The sequence below is a fragment of the Pogoniulus pusillus genome, chromosome 35 (assembly GCF_015220805.1).
Source record: "Pogoniulus pusillus isolate bPogPus1 chromosome 35, bPogPus1.pri, whole genome shotgun sequence".
Taxonomy (NCBI): domain Eukaryota; kingdom Metazoa; phylum Chordata; class Aves; order Piciformes; family Lybiidae; genus Pogoniulus; species Pogoniulus pusillus.
In genome coordinates this window covers 9318776-9341180 of record NC_087298.1, presented here as the reverse complement: position 1 = coordinate 9341180, position 22405 = coordinate 9318776, and the positions used below count along the sequence as shown (strand labels likewise).

General features: G+C 42.0%; 1 protein-coding gene across 6 annotated transcripts in view; it reads right to left on the bottom strand.

The window, feature by feature from the left end:
- TTLL11 (tubulin tyrosine ligase like 11) overlaps positions 1-22405 on the bottom strand; it is a 102797-nt gene that overhangs the window by 20774 nt on the left and 59618 nt on the right. For all 6 annotated transcript variants that reach the window (XM_064171643.1, XM_064171639.1, XM_064171640.1 and 3 more), the window contains 3 exons: positions 11983-12558; positions 11312-11407; positions 10659-10777 (listed from right to left, as the gene is read on the bottom strand). In XM_064171643.1, the coding sequence (XP_064027713.1) occupies positions 10659-10777; positions 11312-11407; positions 11983-12558 (791 nt within the window). The remainder of the gene's footprint in view (positions 1-10658; positions 10778-11311; positions 11408-11982; positions 12559-22405) is intronic.

Sequence of the window (22405 nt, the reverse complement as noted above, 5' to 3'; positions counted from 1 at the left end):
AATCACCTTCCCTGTATGAACATGCAAATTCAGTGAAGCCACTTGGACAGACAAGGCACACAGATGCTGCCTCTGCCCCATACTTTTCAGAGAGAGGAGGGAAAAAAAGTGGTTTTCACTTCAAAACACAATGGCTTTCCTGCATTGAAAACTCAAGAGGAAATTACAGCAAATGCAAAGAAAGAAGATGCAGCACTCTCTTAAACATGTGTGTAAAATAAAGCTGTTCCCTTAACAAAGGCAGCAACTGCTCATTCTCCTCCCTTTCTTTGCACTAGACAGGCTGTGATTAACGCAGCCTAGCAGAGAGAAAGGAGATGGCACTTGTGGGATGAGTATAGAAGACAGAATAAACTTGCTTGCTTTCCCTATATGAGGACCAAATTAGATTTCAATTAAATCAATTTTGCAAGCAGAAAGTTAGTTGAGTGCTCCAGAAGAGCCCAGTTTCTGGTTGAAGGCACACTGAGCCGTGCTCCCCTCTGCCCTCAGACTCTCTTCAGTGGATATGGCTAAACAAATACATTTGTTTAGTGTCTCCTACACGACAGTTTTTCAAAGTAGGAGTTAGTCCAGATAAACACTCTGACTAAACGTAGTGCACTTTCAGAGCTGGACAGATGCCTAGATCACTGAGGCAGAGAAGCCCAAACAACCTGAGCCAAGTAGTGAAAATCAGTTGGAAATGAAGCCCTTGTTTAACAAAAGAACACTACCCCTTTTCAAGCTGAAGAGATGTCAGCCTTGAAGGCTACATATAAGAAGCCTTGAATGGTAGAAATAACATTTAAGAACTTCTATATCACACTATTTTCGCAGCCAGTTTTCCTCCGAGGTAGAAGCAAAAGGTGAATGGCCTAAGGACTGCAGTAAACTCACCCTCTCAAAAGGTACAAAGTCCACAAAACACTCAAGTATGCACTTAAGTACTTAATGAATATAGTCGAAATTGTTATTTGTTTGATAACCTGTTCAATGTAACCTGAGCAGCTTTGTGACAATGCTTAAGCTGACTTTTCACTGGTTTCAGCTGAAGCTTGCCACTGGCCATGCCTGGATGCAGCAAACATCTGCAGGCAGCAAAGCTCCAAGAAATGCTTAAAAGCTTACTCAGTCTAAGCAGCAGCACAGACCAACATCCATGCTGTCAGTTACAGAATGAGGCTTGAAGAGCCTTGCTTACCAGGCTTGGAGCACTACAGTGAAGTCCCTGGGGCTCCTCTTATCACAGTCATTACTTAAGGTTATGAGGGATGCAAAATGCAGCACACCTCAAGCCAGGTTCCATTACCATTATGACTCAATTTTAATCTCTACTCAAATAACTGATTTCAAAGATGTGTTTAGACCTACTGCCTCCACATTCATTCCTACACCATTCAGGAGGAGACTAAGCAGCCACCCCACTTTATTCCTGACCTCCCTTCTTCTGGGGCAAACCCTGAAGATTACATCAACTTTTGTGGCTGCACTACAAAGACTAGAGGGAAGTGACATATTCTGCTAAAACCTTCCTTGCCTCTGTACTTTAGCACAAAAGGTTTTCTTTCCATTTAAAAATCATCTTAGGAGAAAAGAAAGCAAAATGTTTTCTTAATGATCAACCTGAAAATGTATCTCAGTGTGAACAGCTATGAGATGTAATTGCTGCGACACAGTTTGAGTGTTTGGAAAGTTCACATTTCATGGAAATGCTCCTGACAGGTCACATTGTTCTGTTTATTTCCAATCCCTCCTCTATTGCTCACTAGAAATTTTAAAGAGCAGAAAAGAAAAGAAAAGAGATGCCAATAAAGATGTAATTAGATTAGCTGCATCTCAAAACATGGTAATTGAAATCTAATTGGACAAACTAGTCTCCATTCTCAATTTGATACAGAAAACCAGGCTGCAGCTCACACTGGAGGTAGGGGCACTGCAGCACGCCAATTACTGCCAAAGCAAGCTATGGGTTCGGACCAATTAATTCCACAGTGCTGAAAATGAAGCCTTTTAAAATTCTGCAATCCATATAAATTCTTGTCCATTAAAAAGTTTTAATGAACTGGGCCTGTCATCAGCTTGCTTGCTTGGTACATTCTAAGCACTTCCAGCTGTCCCTCAATACGGGGTCATTTCAAGAGATTCAAAGTAGGACTGAATCCACTCTTTATGTGCAAGTTAAAATACAGTCTTTACCTTCAAGATGTTAGTGCTTAGAATACAAGATGTGAGCAAACACAGACCAACTTGCAAAACTGCATTATGAATAACAGCATTTTATGCAGTAGTGAAGGTTAAAATGGGAATAATCATAAATTAACCTGTTGTCAAGCATGAGGTTATTTAGTGCTCTGTGTGTGTTCCAATGATAGTCTATAAGTTCTCCATTTTATTAGCAGAGGCCCATAAAAATGAGAAGAAGAAAATAGCACCACTGAAGAATAACCTTGAGAACCTTTTTTTTAAACCCTAACACCTTGAACATTTGAATAGCACACCAGGCACCAACTGATGACATTGTACAGAAAATACAATGACTCTAAGCACGGGAGAAAGTAAAAGACAAAGAGATCACTAATGACAACCAGGTTGGCAAAATGTGAAGAATCATAGAATAACAGAATGTTAGGGGCTGGAAGGGATCTCATCAAGTCCAACTCCCCTGTCATAGCAGGATCACCTAGAGCAGGCCACACAGGAACACATCCAGGCGGGATCTGAAAGTCTCCAGAGAAGGATACTCCACAACCTCCCTGGGCAGCCTGCTCCACAGCTCTGTCACTCTCACAGCAAAGAAATTTTTCTTCCTGTTGAGGTGGAACTTCCTGGGTTCCAGCTTGTACACGTTCCTTGTCCTGATATTTGGCACCACCCAAACGAGACTGGAACCATCCTGACACCCATCCCTCAGATACTAATAAGATCTCCCCTGTCAGCCATCTCCTCTCATGACCAAACAGCCCCAGGTCTCTCAGTCTTTCTTCATTAGAGAGATGCCCAAGCCCAAGAATGCTTTGCAAACCTTGGTAACCACCAGGGATATTTAGTGAACTCTGTAGAATTGGCCCTAGACTCTTTTGGAGCAGAAATCTGAAGCTTTTCTGTAATATTTTTATGCAGCAACAATACATAAACTGACCTCACATACCACTGTGTCCTGCACACCATTATTTAGAAGGGCTGGCAGTGAAGGGAGGGCATCATCCTCTCTCTGCAGAGCAAAAATGGTAGCAGAAGGAAAATGTTTATCTAAAGGTCACTGAGTAAATTGGCTGAATCAGGAACAGAAATTGCATCTTTTATGTCCTGGTCCAGACTTATTTTGCTGCAGTGGTTTGATAGAGGAAAATACTGAATTCCTACTGTATCTATGCTAGGGACATGAGTTTAGCTATTTTTTAAGAACTACTATTATTGCTCATGTATTTAGGCATTTTTAGTCAATTAAAACATTTCAGATTAGGTATGAAATAGAGGCACTTATAAACAAAAATATCTGATCTCCTTTCTATTAGTAGATTGTATTTTCTTTTCTACATTAGGACTGCTGTCACAGCACATTCAGATTATTTGACACTGTTCTACAACCAGTGTGTTTTTTTCCTGTTGTAGTAAACACTCTCGTGGTACTTTCTTTTAACTGGTTATTAAAACCAGAGTAGAACTATCCTGAGCCAAGCACTACCAGCTCTTCCCCTTCCTTTCATGGAAGAACATCTCACTTTGTAATTTCAACAGGGCCTGTCCTAATCAATAGGAGAAAGGTTAAAAGCTCCCAAGGATGAAGCAGATAAATATTGGAAAGGGAGATCAGAGAGCAAAGATCAAGGCATCTGTAACACTTGCTTCACAAAACTGAACAGAGTAGTTGAGGCTCATTTCTTCTTGAGCAGGATGAGAAATAGCAGCAGAAATAAACATTCTCCAACTGCAGAAAAATAAAGTTAACGTTTCACTAATCTGAACTGAAGTAACATTAACAAACATCACATTTAGAAGTCTCCCTTCACATGTCTAACTCATCAAAAGCCACATGGGCTAATGTAACAGACAAGAATTGATACTGAAACTGGCAGATTGCCTGATGAGGGAATAAACCAAAAAGCCCTCTAGGAAAGAGAAAGGGTCTAATTCAATGTGCTTTCAAAGGGCTTTGGCAGAATGATCCTGAATATGAATCTTGGGTCATTTTGACTGATGGAGGAAAAAGAAGTGTGTCAGCCTCCAAAACAAACCAGAGTAGAAAGATCAATCTCAAGAAAGCCACATATATGAGTTTATACACTCTCAGGCAGAAATAAGGCTTGGAATGAAGAGGTGGTGCTTGAGATGCATTTGAATAGCTGAAAACCTGACCAGACTGCCAAGCAATAGCAAAGGGATACAGAAACCAACCTAAAGCTCTAACTGCCAGCTCAAAGTCAATTAGCAAATGGGAACCAAAATACTGATACTGCTCTAGCTGGGTTTATTATATGCTTGCTTTTATAAGCACTGAAGTCACCCCACCTAATGCAAAAAGCACTGACAAGCCTGACTAACAAATCCCTGTGGAACACAATACAGTTACTCAGAGAAGTGGAACTTAAGATCCATTACAACATTACAGAAAAACAATCATTACTTTCTGATCAGTGATAGCTGTAACACCACTGATCTCCCATTCAGTCTCTTCCTGTGTTTGTGCACTGAGTTTCTGACCTTCTACTTCTGTCACACAATCATAACCTTACAACATGTATAGTGAGATAAACACAATAATCAATGGCAAAAATGATTTTATCATCTTCAAAATCTAAGATAATTATACTCCTGAGGCATCTTTGCACAGTGTATTTTCATACTTCCATTAAACATGACACAAACATCAGAGAAGGTTATGAAACTGAATTGAAAAAAGAAAATCAGGAAACTAAATGGAACACAGCTGCACAGGTGAGGTTTTTTTCCCCTCCTTTCTTAAGGAAGTACAAAATTCCTCCTCAATAAAAAGAGGCTGATAATAGCATAAGGAACTGGAAAATCTCCTTGAAACACACAAAAGAGAAACATCACTGAGAGGCCTGTTTAAGTGAAGACTCACATTCCTCTTGCTTTTAGTGGACAAGGGTACACTCCCTCATCACCAGGAGGAGACATCTCCTAAAGGAGTTGCCACTTCAATCTAAGTTACATTTAAGGTGAAAAGTACATCAGTAGAATGTCCAGAAATTAACTTATCTTTTAATACAGAGCACATATTCTCCTCCTAGAAGCTATTAATGTTGTCCTGTACCAGAGAAAGAAATCATTCAAAGTGAGAAGAATGTGTAATCCACACAACAGAAATACTGCACCACTCTGCTTTCTGCAAGATCTTTTTTGTAATAACTTCTCCAAAATCTTGACTGGAATTTCTTCTTAACTACATAACACTGAAAGAGAAAAAGTCAAACTGACATGCATTGATATTTAGAGGGTGCTCTCTGAAGAGAGTGGCATTAGGCAGTGTCTGCATGCTGATCTTGCAAAAGAAATTTGAGAGAGACCACACTGGGGTTCTTCCTGCTCAGAAAATTAGTTAATCATATTTGACACATGCTAGAGCCACAGAATGCAGGGAGAAGAATTGTACCTGGCACAGCTAAAAAAAAAAAAAGAAGAAAAAATAATCAGAACATCACAAATAAAATTTCAAGGCTGAACTGAAATAGAGTGGCATGTACAGAGAACAGCACCCAAGAAAAGCAAAACTAGCAATGAGACAGCAACACTGAAACAGGTAATGAAACAAAAGCACTCGTTTTTGTGGGCATAATGAATTGATTGCTTTTGCAATGGCCAAAAATTAAATTCCATTTCATTTCCAAAGTGTTCCAATTCTTTCTTCTGTCCATGGCTATTTTAGTGCTGAATAAGTCAGTCGACAACTTAATAGGCTGCACCTTCATCATCTCTAGCAAGCAAAAAGCACATTTTATTTCACAAGCAACTCTCATTTCTAATGGCAAGCATGTCACAGCACTGTGCTTCCTTTGTCAAAACAATGAAATGCTTATTTCCTGTCTTGAGATATGCTAAGAAGGCAGGGATGGAAATGCAAGAGATCATACACAGAATAAATGACAACAACAAAAAACATAGAGAAGCCTCTTATTACCACTAATCAGCGTTAATAAAGTAAGGCACAAATATTTTTGACAGGACAGAAAAGCAGGTGGTTAGTGTTGATGAGATGATCTAAATGATCACCCTAAAACATTTAGAGCAGACCTGCTCCAAATGACACCCGTGGCTTGCAATTACAGCAGCAGTCAAACAGTTTACACCTAACATCCAGTGCAGAAGGTGCAGTATTTGTGTACAAGACTGAGGCTCCTTTTTGCTCCTCAAATCCAATTATTTTTTTTAAAGAACAAATTGCTAATAATTGAACAAAGACTGAAACCAAAACATTTTGCTGCTACAGAGGTTCAAAATTAGGTACAAAAAAGGAGAAGTCTGTGAAGCCTTCTGAAATGGATTTTCTGTTGGGAGTCACAATATCAACAATGATTTGCATCAGTGATTATCTTAATTAAACTGCTGTTTACATAAGTAACGTTGATTTACTTTAACTGTTCGGTGTCATTAGACCATTCATTTAATTGTGCAAATTTCCCTTAGCTGCAGCCTTCTCCCACCTTCAGCAGGCTGTGAACAGAGCCTCTACTGCAAGAAGTAAACCCAGAGCAGATTTAATACAGGATTTAGACAAGTTCCATGCTGGAAACATAGTGGAGCAGAGTGCAGCCCTTACTCTACACTACTACGTGACAAGGGTCCCACGCCAAGTAAGGCACAGCCAAGCTTTCTGCTACTTTGCCTGTTTCAGACTTTAATAGTGGCACACACTGTGGCGATTTCCCAGCCCTGCAAAGTGACAGGTGCCACCCCTCCTCTGCACCATGCCTTCAAAATGCTAAGGAAAAAGCCCTACAATTCCCCATCTCTTTATACATGACATTTCTCACTCGAGGAGGAAAGCTCCCTCCAGACTCCACAGTGACCAGCTGTCTAATCTGGTACTAGAGCATAAATTCAAACCAGCTACTATTGCTGAAAAAAAAAGAAAAAAAGAAAGTCAGCTGGAAAAAACAGCACAGTAATTCTGAAATTAGCAGTGACAGATTGTTCAGAACACAAATCAAGATTGCTGGCCATCTCTACTCCCTGAATTCACTCTGTAGTGCTGCTAGAAGAAAGTAAGCTTTGTTTGATAATATTTAATGGATCTACAGAGGAGTTTAAGATTCCAGCTTTCCAAGAAAACAGCTCAGCCACAAATGATTGTGTTTGTTCCAGCATGTCATCAGCCTGGATGACTGCAATGATCTACTCAAGCCTTAAAAATCCATGAGAACAGTACAGCCACACAAACAAAAATCAAAGGATTAGAATCTTCGATATTGTTTTATTAAAAGCTTTCATTTCTTAATTATGGATGAAACCTGAGTTCTAAATTAAGAATGCCTAAGTAAACGAGAATTAGTCTAGAAACCAAAGCTATGGCAAAAAAAGGCTTCATATTTTGGCTCCTGCAAAGGTCCAATAAGTAAAGAAATAAATACAGCAGAAATCCTCTTCTTATAGCCATGCAATTTAAGATGGAATTTTATATATATACATATATATGTTCCTTTAAAGATCAACAAAAAGGCAAAACAAAGCAGACACCATGGAATTGGTTAGCTGCCATCTTTAATTTCAGAAAGGGTTACCCAGGATCTACGTGGTAGGGCAGAACCAGACACTACACTCCCTCTGGGTTACAGAGTGGCTTGGAAGCAGCAAGGAAACTAATGCAGCAAAGCAGGACATTAACCTTTATAAGGAGATACCTACTGCCTTCAGGATCTTGATGTGCAGAACAGGTCTTCAGTCTGCAAGGTGTAGGGGATTTGTCTGGCGAGGCTTCCATGGCAGGGAAAAGCAGGTGCTGTGCAGTACCCCCTGCTGACCCTTCCCAAAAGCCTCACATGTGCCTGTGTCACCTTTTATTCTATTTTAATCGCTTATGCTTTTTGCATCACAGAGTAACACAAAGCCTTCCTTCATCTCTACAGCAGAGATTTCCTCTTCTGTTGGAAAATGAGATTTTCCTCAACAGTGATTAAAAAAAAGGAATAAATCTTTTGTATGCCTTTATAAAGTTTCTGTTTAAACACATTACATGCAGAATTATTAAGCACATACCTCGGTATTTAAATGTCCAGGATAAATCCTTGATACTCAGAAAAGATCAGTCATAGTGTGCACAACAGCCACTAAGTATATTTAAGTAGGTTTCTTTGAACTTGTATTTTGAATGACTAATTATTGGTAGTGCCAAGATAATTACTAGTGATTGGTGCATGTAAAGACTGGAACTGTGCTGGAAAATTTAAGAGGTATGTAGGGCATGACAAAGTGATCCTATTCAACTTAACTTTTATTTCAGTATTATACATCACATGAAAGGAAGGAGGAAAAAAAAACATAATCAAAACTCCATAAAGATGAGGAAAATTGAACTAAAAAAAAAATAAATTGAGCTATTAATCTTTCCTGATAATTAAGTACTTCAGGATGACTTCTAAAACTCACTTCCATTTAGATGCTTCATTTATTTTAATTTGGGAGGTAATTAGAGGGAAATCAAATCCATCTCCACAGCAGAATGTTTACCTGAGATGCAGTTCAGATTTTGCAGTATTTCCCCTGTGTTTTCAAACTGAGTGTTATATGTCTCATTAAAACTTGGCTCATTGTCCATTACTGCATTAGCATCAAAAGTAGAGTCTACAATGTTTGCTGCTGGTCAGAGAACAAGAATTTCTACAGATTCTCTTTTTCTACTAATAGGCCAAATCTTGCTTTCCCTGCTGCCTGGTGCAATTAGACTAGCAAAAGTATTACAATGGATAGGTAAACATCTTTCCTGCTTTCTGTCTCCAGTCAATTATTTAGTGATTATCTTTGTCTTGCAGAGGAATGATGCCATTTCTTTGCAGTTCCTGGTAGGAGTGCCTGGAGAGGGACCCTGGGAATGCACATTAGAACCGATTGAAATGCACTCAAATGAGCAAGAGGCAGGACACAAAGTGAAAGGCACTGCAAATCTGCTAGCAAAGAGAAGGCAAAAGCAACTGCTTTTACTTGGAGGTATATCTCCAGAGGTGATCGGGGTGAGGTGCTTTACCTTATGTTTACATTAAGATCATGTCTCTCTCAAGAAGTTCCACATGCCAGGCCTAGACCAGTAAAAAGTACCTGGGAGTAGAAGGGGTAAATTTCAGCTACACAGGTGGGCAGCTGTCACATGAGTTCCTCTATATCCACACAAAAAGTTAGAAGAATATTGCCCTTTGTGGCAAGAAACAAATTTGACTTATGGTGAAGACATACAGACATTCATCAAGAAGATGCTCTGCTAACCAGATTAGCCTGACAAAAAAAGCTGCCTCACTGATGTGTTCTTGCTAGGAGGAGCCAATGGTCTATCTCATCACCAGTTAATCCTGTTAGAAATTACTTCATACTCAGAATGTATCAGAGAAGAATCCTCAGCTGAAGGAATGTTCCACACACATTGGCATTCCCCACGAATTTACTTCTAATTGTTTCCCTTATCTAATATGTAGTTAATGAATGCCTGACATAACTTCAGCATTAAAAAAAGACATGGCTAGTTACATAATAACAGGCTAAAAATTATCTTTTTCCAGCTCCATGCACTGAAGTAATCTTAAAGGTGAAGGTTAAGTACAGGCAACACACAGCAGAGATTGCTCTGCAGGACATTCTGTACATTGACTACAGCAACCTCTACATCTGGCACTGTCTCTGAAAGAATTGTTTTATCTCATAAGAATATTACAGTAATACAGAACTTGTAAGTATTATCAGTCATGTCTTGTTCATGGGACTTCATCTACAAAAGGACCACAAAGTTGCCCTTGAAATCATTATAGAACGTGAATAGGATATTTAAGGTTGCCAGTAAGTGTCAAGAGAAGAACAAAATCAGTACTCTAGTATGGAGGCAGGCCTAAGAGCAAGAATTTCTAGGGACAAAATAGAAGAAGATATTATTTCTCTCAGCCTGATTCTACCAAAAGCATTTCTGTGCAAGCTGCTTCAGGCAGTTCCTCTCACTGCTAGATCACATTATTATTATTATTATTGTTATCACTGATCAAGGAAGCAATTTCTAAAGACAATATTCGTATTTTTCAGCTCCAATGGAGTGATTAATTCAGAGTAATTTGTGACTTGCAAGCAAATTAATACAGAAATTTACATCTCATAACTGTTTTGAATTTTTAAAAAAAAGGCTTCAAGTATAAATAAATAAATCTTGAGTTACTGAATTGTTTGCATCAGTTCTGAATTCAAAGCAAGATATTGCAGGGCAACTGATAAAGCCTGATTTACCATCAGGTTCAGAACCTTTTCCGTTCTTTGAACTAGAATAATTGCATGGTTATTTCTACTCTTTTTAGTGCTCAGCCACTAACTAATATCCTACAAGCTCTTCTGAAAGAGTTAATATTGTGGATGCAACAGGAGTGACACAGACAGTTGGGAACCCACTGATGTAACTGGGAAAAAAAACACTTCACTTTTACAATCACTGCAAGGCACTGTGCAAAAGGAAAGTCAGTCAACACACTTACTGGGGATCTTTCCTCTTTTTTTTCTGAGGGTCCACCAGACGAAGAGTGTCCCTGATAACAGCCACTTTCACTTCTTCATCAACAGGGCTTGGGACATTTTCAAATACTCCAGGAGAAAGCTTTAAATTTTAAAGGGATACAATTATTCACTCTAGAGCTAAAGATGACTTAGTCCACATTTGCTCAAGCTTCATGTACGTCATACGCGTTTAAAATGTGCGATGATAGACTACAAAATACTTCTTCAAGGATGCACAAACACTCTAACATTTTCAGGATGTTATTACAACAATTTTGGGCAAGTTTCTCTAGGAAGTTGAAATATTAAAAAGGATTGTGGTCAATATTACCATTTATATTATGTATACAAACATGAAGAAAATTATTATCAATCCCCTAAACACAATTAAGTCAGCTGCAGGGGATGATGAGTAAATGTATTTATGACAAAGATGATGGAGAGCTTTCACAATTCCAATAAGTCTTATTTGCAGTGTACAAGATTAGCAATGATTTCAAAGCAGAAAATTACAGAGCACCTTGCAGGTTTCACATTAGCAGACAGCTTTCATCTTTCAAATGGGGAAAAAAGACCTGAAAACCAAATCTAAACAATTTCATTCCAATATCACTATTATATTGAGGAGTCTCACCTCTTGCTCGTGTTCTATTCTCATGCTGGGGTTTGCATTTACTTCTAGTAGCATGGGCTTCAAGTTTTTCATCAGGAGAATATCAAACCCTAAAATCTGTGCACAAGAAGAAATGTGTTACTTCAGTTCTACTGGAGAATGCAATGGTCATCCAAATGTCAACACTCAGGAGGAGTTCACATTTGAGGGATAAGAGAAATAGCTGAGAAATGTGCTATATTGCTGAATAATTACTGAAACCTTTTGGCTTCAACACTAATGGCTGCTTTCACACTACCTCCATCTCTAAATGCTCCAACTGTCAAACAAGGATTCTTAGTACCTATGGCAAATGGGTCTTAAAGTTGCCATCACCACAGGTGCATCATCAAGCTGCAAAGTTTCATAGTTACAACCTCCAGAAGACAGAAATTGGAAGGAAGATTGCTGTTAACTATTGATACTCACTCAAAATTCTCCATCTACATTTCTGGCTGGTAGCAACATAGGTCAGATGACAGCTTTATGAGGAGAAGCTAAGCTCTGAGCTCAGGTGATGGTAATTCAGTGCATGCACAACACCCAACCAGTGACCAACAACACAACTGAAGTTTTCAGAAAAGGAATTAAACACCCAGAAAACTAATCCATGCTTAGAAATAACTGCACTCCTAACAGAAGTCCCAACTTACCTGGAAGCAAGTTGGCCCAGGCTTTCCTGCTGGTATGTCAGACTGATAGTAAACTTTCAGTTCTGGTGTTAGTGCAATAATTGTTTTAATCACCAGGGAAATTATATCTGACCACAGTTTTTTGACATCAGCTCCTCTGGAAGACAGCCTGCACAGAATGCTTGAGAAAGTCCTTTTGCTGCCAGTGTTCACATTGTCAGAATGGATGAAATTCCCACTGTGAATATTTAGTGAATAGTTGGTTAAGTGCATAAAAACCTGGTGCAAATTTTTGAGAGTGGGTTCTTGATAGGGCTCTGTACAAAACCTAGAAAGTCCATCTTTGGCTATATAAATCTCTAAGGGTTCTAAAGATTTCAGTAAGACATAAAGGCGAATATCAAACTTCAGTTTGTCAACAAGCAGTGGTTTACAAATATATTCCTGGACCACAGCTGGCCGGCTTTGGATGCTCCCTGTCAGTCTGATGTCACTTGGGTCTTTAATGAGGTAGATTCCATCCCCCTGGCACCCTCCATCAGGTTTCACAATGAAAGTGGGCTTCCAGGATGGATCACTGTCTTTCATCATACGAACCTAGAAGGAAAAGAATTACACTGAAAGACACTAATTGGGGAGAGGAAGAAGGGCTGATACTATGAAAGCAAACAAATTGCTGTCAAAAGCACAAATCAATACCAATAACATGATGACATCACTGTAGTAGTAAGACTGGAAAAGGCAGGAGATAAACAGTGCTGATGGGCACAAAGAGAGACAAAAAAACATGAGTAGGGAAGCACCAGAACAGATAAAAGGTCATTTTATTTAACAAGCTGTTATTTAAATGGGTTCAGGAACTTCTTTATAATGTTATCTACTAATCTGCAGAATGAAACTCTGTATAGTCCATGAGATCCAGTTTATTACTCACTAAGGTGTATGAAACTGCAAAGTTAAACTTTCACACTGCATCTAGAACAAAGATAACCACCGTTAACCTAAGGAAAGACACTTTTCTTATAGGGGTATAAACGTAGATGAAGAGCACCAGAAGAAGGAAAAATGAAGCAAGAACCTGGCACTGATAATATCTTTTCCACCACTGAATACTTTTCACAATCAGTCAGTGTTTAAAAAACACAAAACAACTAAAGAATATGAAGCTGTGTACAAACACTAAGCAAATACCACAGATTTATCAAACAAAGCAGAGAGTTTATGCTTCACCTGCTACCTCCCACTATTCCCCAAAATCAAGAGTTTTCTGAATTATACCAGCATTCCCCTCAGGTCTGACATACAATGAGCACCTTTCTCTTCAAGGTATGGTAAAGAAAACTCCACCATGATTTCAACAACTCTTCTCAGTGGCTTTGGTTTTTATTAGGAAGATCTGTTCATAACACATTGCAAGTCAGAATCTTTCTTTAGATGTTCCCAGTGTGAAATCAGGTAAAGGAGGAAAGCTGGGGGAGAACCAGACTAAAACATTTGCATGAATCTACAAAACACTCCATGCCTGGCCTGTTGTTTCCTCAAGCTAGTTCAGATGTTCAGTTTGTTTCCAGACGCTCACTGCTGCTGTGCTACTCAGGCTCCCGAGCAGAGGGCTCTCCGGGGCACCGGCCCCCGAGCGGAGGGCTCTCCGGGGCACCGGCCCCCGAGCGGAGGGCTCTCCGGGGCACCGGATCCCCGAGCGGAGGGCTCTCCGGGGCACCGGCCCCCCAGCGGAGGGCTCTCCGGGGCACCGGCCCCCCAGCGGAGGGCTCTCCGGGGCACCGGCCCCCCAGCGGAGGGCTCTCCGGGGCACCGGCCCCCGAGCGGAGGGCTCTCCGGGGCACCGGATCCCCGAGCGGAGGGCTCTCCGGGGCACCGGATCCCCGAGCGGAGGGCTCTCCGGGGCACCGGCCCCCGAGCGGAGGGCTCTCCGGGGCACCGGCCCCCGAGCGGAGGGCTCTCCGGGGCACCGGCCCCCGAGCGGAGGGCTCTCCGGGGCACCGGATCCCCGAGCGGAGGGCTCTCCGGGGCACCGGATCCCCGAGCGGAGGGCTCTCCGGGGCACCGGCCCCCGAGCGGAGGGCTCTCCGGGGCACCGGCCCCCCAGCGGAGGGCTCTCCGGGGCACCGGATCCCCGAGCGGAGGGCTCTCCGGGGCACCGGATCCCCGAGCGGAGGGCTCTCCGGGGCACCGGCCCCCCAGCGGAGGGCTCTCCGGGGCACCGGCCCCCGAGCGGAGGGCTCTCCGGGGCACCGGCCCCCCAGCGGAGGGCTCTCCGGGGCACCGGCTCCCAGAGCGTGGAGCTCTCCGGGGCACCGGCCCCCGAGCGGAGGGCTCTCCGGGGCACCGGCCCCCCAGCGGAGGGCTCTCCGGGGCACCGGCCCCCGAGCGGAGGGCTCTCCGGGGCACCGGCTCCCAGAGCGTGGAGCTCTCCGGGGCACCGGCCCCCGAGCGGAGGGCTCTCCGGGGCACCGGCCCCCCAGCGGAGGGCTCTCCGGGGCACCGGCCCCCCAGCGGAGGGCTCTCCGGGGCACCGGCCCCCCAGCGGAGGGCTCTCCGGGGCACCGGCCCCCCAGCGGAGGGCTCTCCGGGGCACCGGCTCCCAAAGCGTGGAGCTCTCCGGGGCACCGGCCCCCGAGCGGAGGGCTCTCCGGGGCACAGACAACACAACCCCACCATCTCACAGCATCACCAGAGGCTTCAAAAAGTCACTATATAAGATACATTTCACCTTCCTTTTATCCCCACAGAGAAACACCTTCAGTCTGCAGCTCTCTTAAAAAGTTCTGCCAGATACTTTTTACTGCTGACATTTTAAGTTAATAGAATCATTCTGGAAAACATTTTTTTCCAAAAGATACACGTTGAGGATCGATTTTACTGTGTATGGGGTGAGGGGAGACACCCCCACTAGAATAAAAATAGCAAGCAAGAAGTTTTCACATCTAACATTCTGTGAGCACATGTTCAAAGATCAAAGCACAGAAACAGCCATTCTAGGAGTCTGTGATTGGAACAGGAGGGATGAAATCACAATAAAAAACCAAAGAAGCCCAGAGGTTTGCAAACCAGTACCTTTCACTATCAGTTTCTTTCCATTGTTTGTCTTGCCTTGCCATGAAAGATCTGTTTGTTCAAGTCAACTCTAATACTTGGTAAGAACGCTGCTGGAGGACTGTGTGACCTATTTCTGTATTGTTTACAGCAGCCTGGACCTCAGCTCTTGTGTATTCAGCTCCTTGTAGCTATCCATGAAAACAATACAAGCCATTATAGCCATATCTTGAGGCTTTTTCTGCACTGTGCCCTAGATTCTTGGGGTGTACATGGGCAATGGTTTATCACAAATAGAAATTATAACCATAGTGATGGGGAAGTGCCTGTGGTTTGTCAGAACTCAACCGTCCTACAGAATTCCAGATGTGGCCTTAGTTAGATGAAATACAGAAGTAAACTATAGAGAATTAGAGGATTCTAGAGAGATGTCCATATCCTCACACAGGAAGAGCAAAAAAGAAAAGAGTTTTGATGTCAGATCTAGATCCAAATGTATCAAAGTCTAAAACAGTTCACTCAATCACTCACAGCTTTACTGAAGGTGCCCGTTTCTTCATGGTAACTTTTTGTGATCTAAGTGTTCCAGGGATAAGCACTTCACAAGGAATGGATTTAAGTTTGAGGAGGGTAGATTTAGACTGGATATTAAGAAGAAATCCTTTACAGTGAGGATGGTGAGACACTGGCACAGGTTGCCCAGGGAGGCTGAGTATGCTCCCTCCCTGAAGGTGTTCAAGGCCAGGATGGATGCGGCTTTGAACAACCTGGGCTAGTGGAAGGTGTCCCTGCTTATGGCAGCGGGGTTGGAACCAGGTGATCTTTAAGGTCCCTTCCAACCCAAACCATCCTATGAATCTGAAGTGTTTGCCTAGTCCCACTGTCATTTCTACACAGTGACATCAGCAGCTTCATTTCTGGGCCGTAAATAGAGCTTGGTACCCTAACAGACAACAACCCTCTGGAAAACTTGCTTCTTGGAAGCAACAATAAATATCTGTGGAGGTTTTGGTTCTAACAAGTTAATGTGAGCTACACATTAAAAAAAAGAGTAGAAGTTCATTTTTCCTTCCTGAAGAATCAGTTTTTATCTGTGAGAAATCTAGCCAATCCCACCTGGAACAGACTGTTAATTGCTGACTGTCCAAAGCACAAATAGTGGAATAAGGTTGGTTGGGCCTTTGCACATGTTAAACTGATACATTCATTTATCAGGGAATGTTTGGAGGGTAATGTCATTCCCAACTGGATACAGCAAGTCAGACTTAAACATGGCACCACTAACTAACCACTGGATTCTTGTACTCTTGTCAACAGCACAGACCCACTCAAAACTCTCAAAAAGAAAGAATACCGATACAATTAGGGAAACTTTTAACAACAGATAATAAAGTAATCATCTAAACCACCCACACCATCTAAATTGCCTACAAAGCTCACATTCCCAAGAAACAAACCTAAACTTTGCAAGCTTCAAGGCATTTTATTTGAGGACAGCAAACAAAAAAAATCAGGAAGAGAGTAACTAGGTCACAGTAAGGGCCTGACACGTCTGCTGAATATCAGCTCTTTCATGTTACATGCTCATCTCCCACAGCCTAAATAAATTTTAGTTTATTTATTACTTGGATAGCAAAAGTAGAAACTGCAGAGATTTGGATGCCTCAATTAGTAGAATTGAAATTGAGAAAGAAAGGAAGGAAATCAGGAAGGATTTAGAGTTATCTTAGATGAATTTTTAAAGCTATTCATAAAATATGGCATATTTTACAACATGTAGCAAGGAAAGCAGATGAGCCTGTTTAAATCAGTGAGTTAACATTTCTCAGCCTTCAGAAGAGTAGGAGGAAAAAAAGCAGCTACCTGAGGTGTAGAGTGACTGAGGACCTGCTGCCACCTCTCCAAATCCCATGAGCACCAGCGCTGCTCACCACTATCAGCAGCTGTATGGGAAGTGGAGTGTGAAGGGAGTGATCCAACCACAAGGACAAAAAGAAAACCCAAGGGAAGTGGTATTAATTGGCAACTGATTTGGAGGTCAAGGACTGAGCAAGCAGTGGAAAATGAACTGCTGCATTACTTTTTTAGGCAGCTCTTTAAGTTCATGGTAAAGCAACAGGACTCCAGTGAGGAAGCCTCTGGAGCTCTCTCAGCTCTACTGCTGTTCTCTGTGTGCAGATAAAGCCTCAATGGGTATAAATACAGTAGCACTGCATCCACAAACATTCAGAGAAAAGAGAGTCGTAGAGCACAAACTGTAATTTATCAGAATGCAACTACAAAACCCAGCTTTCAATGAATGGACGCTGAAGGACTGTAGCTCGTGAAACTCCTTACAGCACTGGCACAGGGAGCCCCAACAAAGAATGCAGCTGAAGAAAAGGCAGCATGCAGGCTAAAATGTTCATCAGCTACCCATGAGATTCGAAAGAATGAAACATTCAAATTCTCTTCTTTTCAAAGTGGAGGGATGTCAGAGTACAAATCATTCCTTTCTTAGCCTCACATGTTTTGTGGCAGCAAACAGCAGCTGCTATTCTCCCCAGTCAGCCAGACACGTGCTGAAGGAAGCTGGTGAACTGGTTCTACACAGGCCTGTGGCTCACCAGCAACAACTGGAGATTAACTTTAAGAAACCTGAGGATACAAACTAACAAAGACAAAAAGAATCAATTGTTACCATCAGCCTTACCATTACAGAGCAAAGGAGGACAAACTAGCTGGCAGAAAAAGGCTGAGCACCAGTCAAATCACCCTAACTTTTGGACAGCAGCCTCTGAGGTGACATTAGGCTGCTGATCTGGAAAAGAGACGCGGCTCTGCTAGCAATGGTGTTCCCAAGGCCTGAAGGACTTCCAGCTCCATCCTATCCAGTAATTTACTTCATTGGGAATCACACTGCTAAAAGCCTCCCTATGAACTACAGCAGACATTCCAGATTAATTATTTAGACTATGTTTTTTCTTACAGACAAGCATCACAGTAACTCAATAAAAGATCCTTCTTCAAAATAGGTCACTTTGAAGGATAAAACACCACAATGAAGATCAAGCTTACATAAACTGTGTGTGGATAAATAGGTACAAGTAGATCAGCAGACCTTGATGTGCAAAGCAGGATTTATACCCTAGTCTTTTTACCACTAAAGAATAATCTTCTCCTGACATGACATTACTTTGCATAGTAGAGGAGTTTCTCTGGTTCACTGCTGTTAAAAGTCAGCATCTCAGAGAGATACTTGGTTGATCTTCAACCTCTATGTCTAAGCAAACCTTGACTCTAGTTGTATGTACAAAGTGCCAACCATGGTCTACTTAGCTAGAAAGCAAGAAAGAACCTCTATGACACCAGCCAGGGCAATTTGGTCTCGTTCCCATGCCTGTTGTTCATGCCTTAGGCTAGTTCTGCTCTGCTACAGCAGCACCTTTCCAAAAAAGAGTCCTTTCCAGGGACTGCTGTTAAAGATGCAACAACATTCTGCTTCTGAAGTTCTGCATTTTATCGATCATTTGTCTCAGGGATATCATCCTTATCTACTTCCACTTAACTGGAAATCATTTTCTCTATCATTTTCTAGTCCATTTTTGATGCTTTAGAAGGTCTGGATATTATTCAGGTCACCTAGCCCATCAAAACTTGCATGTGGCAGATGAAAACAGAACAGTGGGGGAAAAAAGGGATTAGTAAGCCAGAGTCTGTCTGGTTTTCAGCACACTGTCTTGAGGAAAGCAGGTGAGTTCTGATCTTCAAGGAAATTTATGACTGTCACCTTCGAATTCTCCACGATCCATTCGGCTATGTTTTTTTTCAGGTTCTCATTATAAGGAGGCTTGTCCAGACATAGAAAATTCAGTCATGTAGGAAAATTAGTTCAGATTAAATATTTCCTGTACTCAGCTTGACAGAAGGAAAATATTTCAAATAACATGTTAACCATTTACAGTCAACAGCAAGAGGAGAGAGGATAATGTCTCATAGTATGAAAATCTGATCCAGTTGCAGGTTTGCCTTTCATGAGGAAACAGAGCCTGGATGAATGTAGTGTTCTAGAATAAATGCACAGAATGGGCTATAAGATTTGACAGCACAAAGACTACAATATTCATGTCTATGCCTAAGAGGGATCCAAACGCTGAAAACCTGATTAAACCACCAAAAATACGCTGTGCTGGAAATGAGACAGTCCAAATTAGACTCTTATTAAAAATTAATCACACCAGGCCTATTCATCATCCTCTCAGACAACACCAAGAAAGTAGTACGAGAGCAATCAAGGCCTTGGTTTGAATTCCAAGCTTTGCAGAAATATGAATTTCCTATTAGAAGTAAGTTCTTAGCACATAGATTCCTCTCTGTTAGCAAAGAGGTGATTACCATTGCATCTGAGAGATTTGCATCAGCTGGTGACATGGTAGTACAAAATGTTTTAGAAGGTAAAAAAAAAATAGGTGCATATTAAATATATATTTAGTAAATTTAACTTTAAAGCCCTTGCTAAAAATACCCAGCACTGTTTCATTTCAATACAAATGACTCTGAGAACTACCATTTTGTTGGCTTTTCCCAATATGAAATTCATCTACAACAGGAGTGAAGCTTTCTCAACAATTATTGATTTTTAAATCACAGAAGATTAATAAGCTTAGCTGTAGTACTTTCTACCTCAACTTATGTACAGGGGCAAGAAGGGGATGCTGTCAGTATCTGATTCAGCAGTTGACACAACTGTATGACAACAATTCACAATCATGTCTACAGAAGTGACATACAATAAGAGTATTTGAGAGAGAAATAGTTTTGCAGTGTGTAGTACTTGAGGAGGACACAGTGAGATTAAAAATCTTAAGGAGCTTCCTTTCAGGAGTCATTTCTATTACAACATCTCCCAGGTGTTTACTTCTCAGTCCAGCCCTTTGTGACAAAACTCTATACTGTAAACATCACCTTCTCGTGTCTAACCTACACCTACACTGACACAGAACTTGTGGCCTTTGGTAATTAACTGTGCCTTAAAGGACTTCAATACTAACGACAGTGAAGGCACAGCAGTATGAGTTTCAGCATGACGCATCTAAAGCTATGTACTTAGTAGCTGCAGCCCCTGACAATACAGCTTTACTTCCAGAAGTACCAGAGTTGGCTAGATCATCCTTTGCTCAGATGAATGCACATATGGCATTCACACATGCAAGTGTATGCCAGTTCCTGCAGGGGTATGCCTAACACAGAGGCTGTATTGTACTTGTTTGTGAGTAAGCTGAAAATTCAGTCTTAGAGAGCTGACATTTTCAGCAGCCTTAGAGTCCAGTGGCTGTAAAGCAAACAAAACCACACGTGAACGAACAACCAACAACCAGAGAGCTCCTCCTGAGAACTCCTGAACCAGCACGTGAAAAGTGTTGTGAACCATTTATGGTTCACAGTGGATTTGGAATGTTTTTGGTTTGCACTTCTTATTTTGGAGAGGTTGCATTGCAAAGTCGTGTTAAGTAGAACATCAACTCTTACACTATAAAATATAATGTTTGATAACAAGAACTATGCTTTTCTCAAACACAGATGGAAGAACATATGCAAAGGAAACTCCTAGGAGTGTGTCAGTGGACATCTGTTATTCTTGGAACAGAAACTGGAATCGTTTTCACTCCAGTAACTGTTCAAGCAAAGTATTTATTCGCAGCGCCACCTGCTGACAGCAGTGTGCAGCTCTGTGCCTGTACCCTGATGAAGAGGCCACGCACTGCTCCGCGCTGCTCCATCAGCGCCCAGCTCCCCAGAGAGCCATCCCTCGAACCCCAGAGCACCATTCCGAAAGTTTATTTCCAAGTTATTTGCACTTCTTTACCTGTCACAGCCAAACTGATTGGGTAATTTACACTCCTTTTACAAACTGGTCTCAGATCTAAAGCAATACAGCTCAAGTACCCTTGGGATTTTGGTTTTGTTCTTACTAGCAGTGCCATGGCACTGACCCAGCACTTAAAAGTATGTATTAGAAGATGTTCATAGATTTAACTAGATTGTGGATGTGGTAATTATCCAAAGACCAACACACAGTGTAGAAGTCTACTAAAATCTCTATCTTTTTCTCTCACTTTCCCAAGCAGAAGATACTGTGGCATGCAAGAATCACAGAATGTTAGACGTTGGAAGTGACCTCAAAAGATCACCCAGTCCAACCCACCTGCCAGAGCAGGATCATGTACAATAGGTCACACAGGAACAAATCCAGGCAGGTTTTGAATGTCTCCAGAGGAGGAGACTCCACAACCTCTCTGGGCAGCCTGCTCCAGGGCTCTGTCACCCTCACAGTGAAAAAGTTTCTCCTTAGGTTCATGCGGAATTTCCTGTGCTCCAGCATGCACCCACTGCCCCTTGTCCTATCACTGGACATCACTGAGCAGAGCCTGGGTCCATCCTCCCAACACTGCCTTTCGTATCTTTAAAAGCATGAATGAGGTCAGCCCTCAGGCTCCTTTTCTCCAAGCTGAAGAGCCCCAGCTCCCTCAGCCTTTCCTCATAAGGAAGATATTCATCTCCCTTCAGCATCTTTGCGGCTCTGTGCTGGACTCTTTCCAGCATTTCCCAGAGGTCCTCCTTGAACTAAACTATGGCCTTACCAAGGCAGAGCGGAGAGGGAAGAGAGCCTCTGACTGGGTTAAAACAAACACGTACAATATTTGTTTAAATATGTTTAAAACTGGAACCAAACATCCACACAAAGCATCCCTTTAAAAAAAAAATAACCCCCCCAAACTGAAAGCGATTGGCACCTTGTTATGTTCTGAATAATTAAAATAGAGCACCAGCTTGAGAAGAGAGTCAACCAAAGAGTTATTCAGGAATGTGTGAGTATATTTAACAACAGACAGTACAAAATGCTGAAGGATTTGGATAGCACAGGAAGGCTGGACTAAAAAGGTTTCAGTGCCAATGAACCCAGTGAAGTTCCACACAGAATATATCTAGTTGGAAGAGACCTCCAAGATCATCCAAGTCCAATCCTCAACCCAGCACTGAAGGGTCAACCCTAAACCATGCTCCTACAAACCAGGTTCACACACTGCTTGAACCTGCAGGGATGGTGACTCCACCACTGCCCTGGGCAGACCATTCCAGTGTTTTGAGAACCCTTTCAATGAAGAAATATATCCTAATATCAAACCTCCCATGGTAGAGCTTGTAACCATTTCCTCTAGTTCTGTCACTTATCATTAAGGAGAAGAGGCTGGCCCCCTCCTCACTCCTACCTCCCTTTAGGGAGCTATAGAGTGCAATGAAGTCTTCACTTATGTAAAGTCCTTCTCTAGACTTCCTGTAAGATCCCACCAGGTATTGGAAGGTCCTCCCAGAATCCTCTCTAGCTTCCCAGCTTTCTCAGCCTATCTTC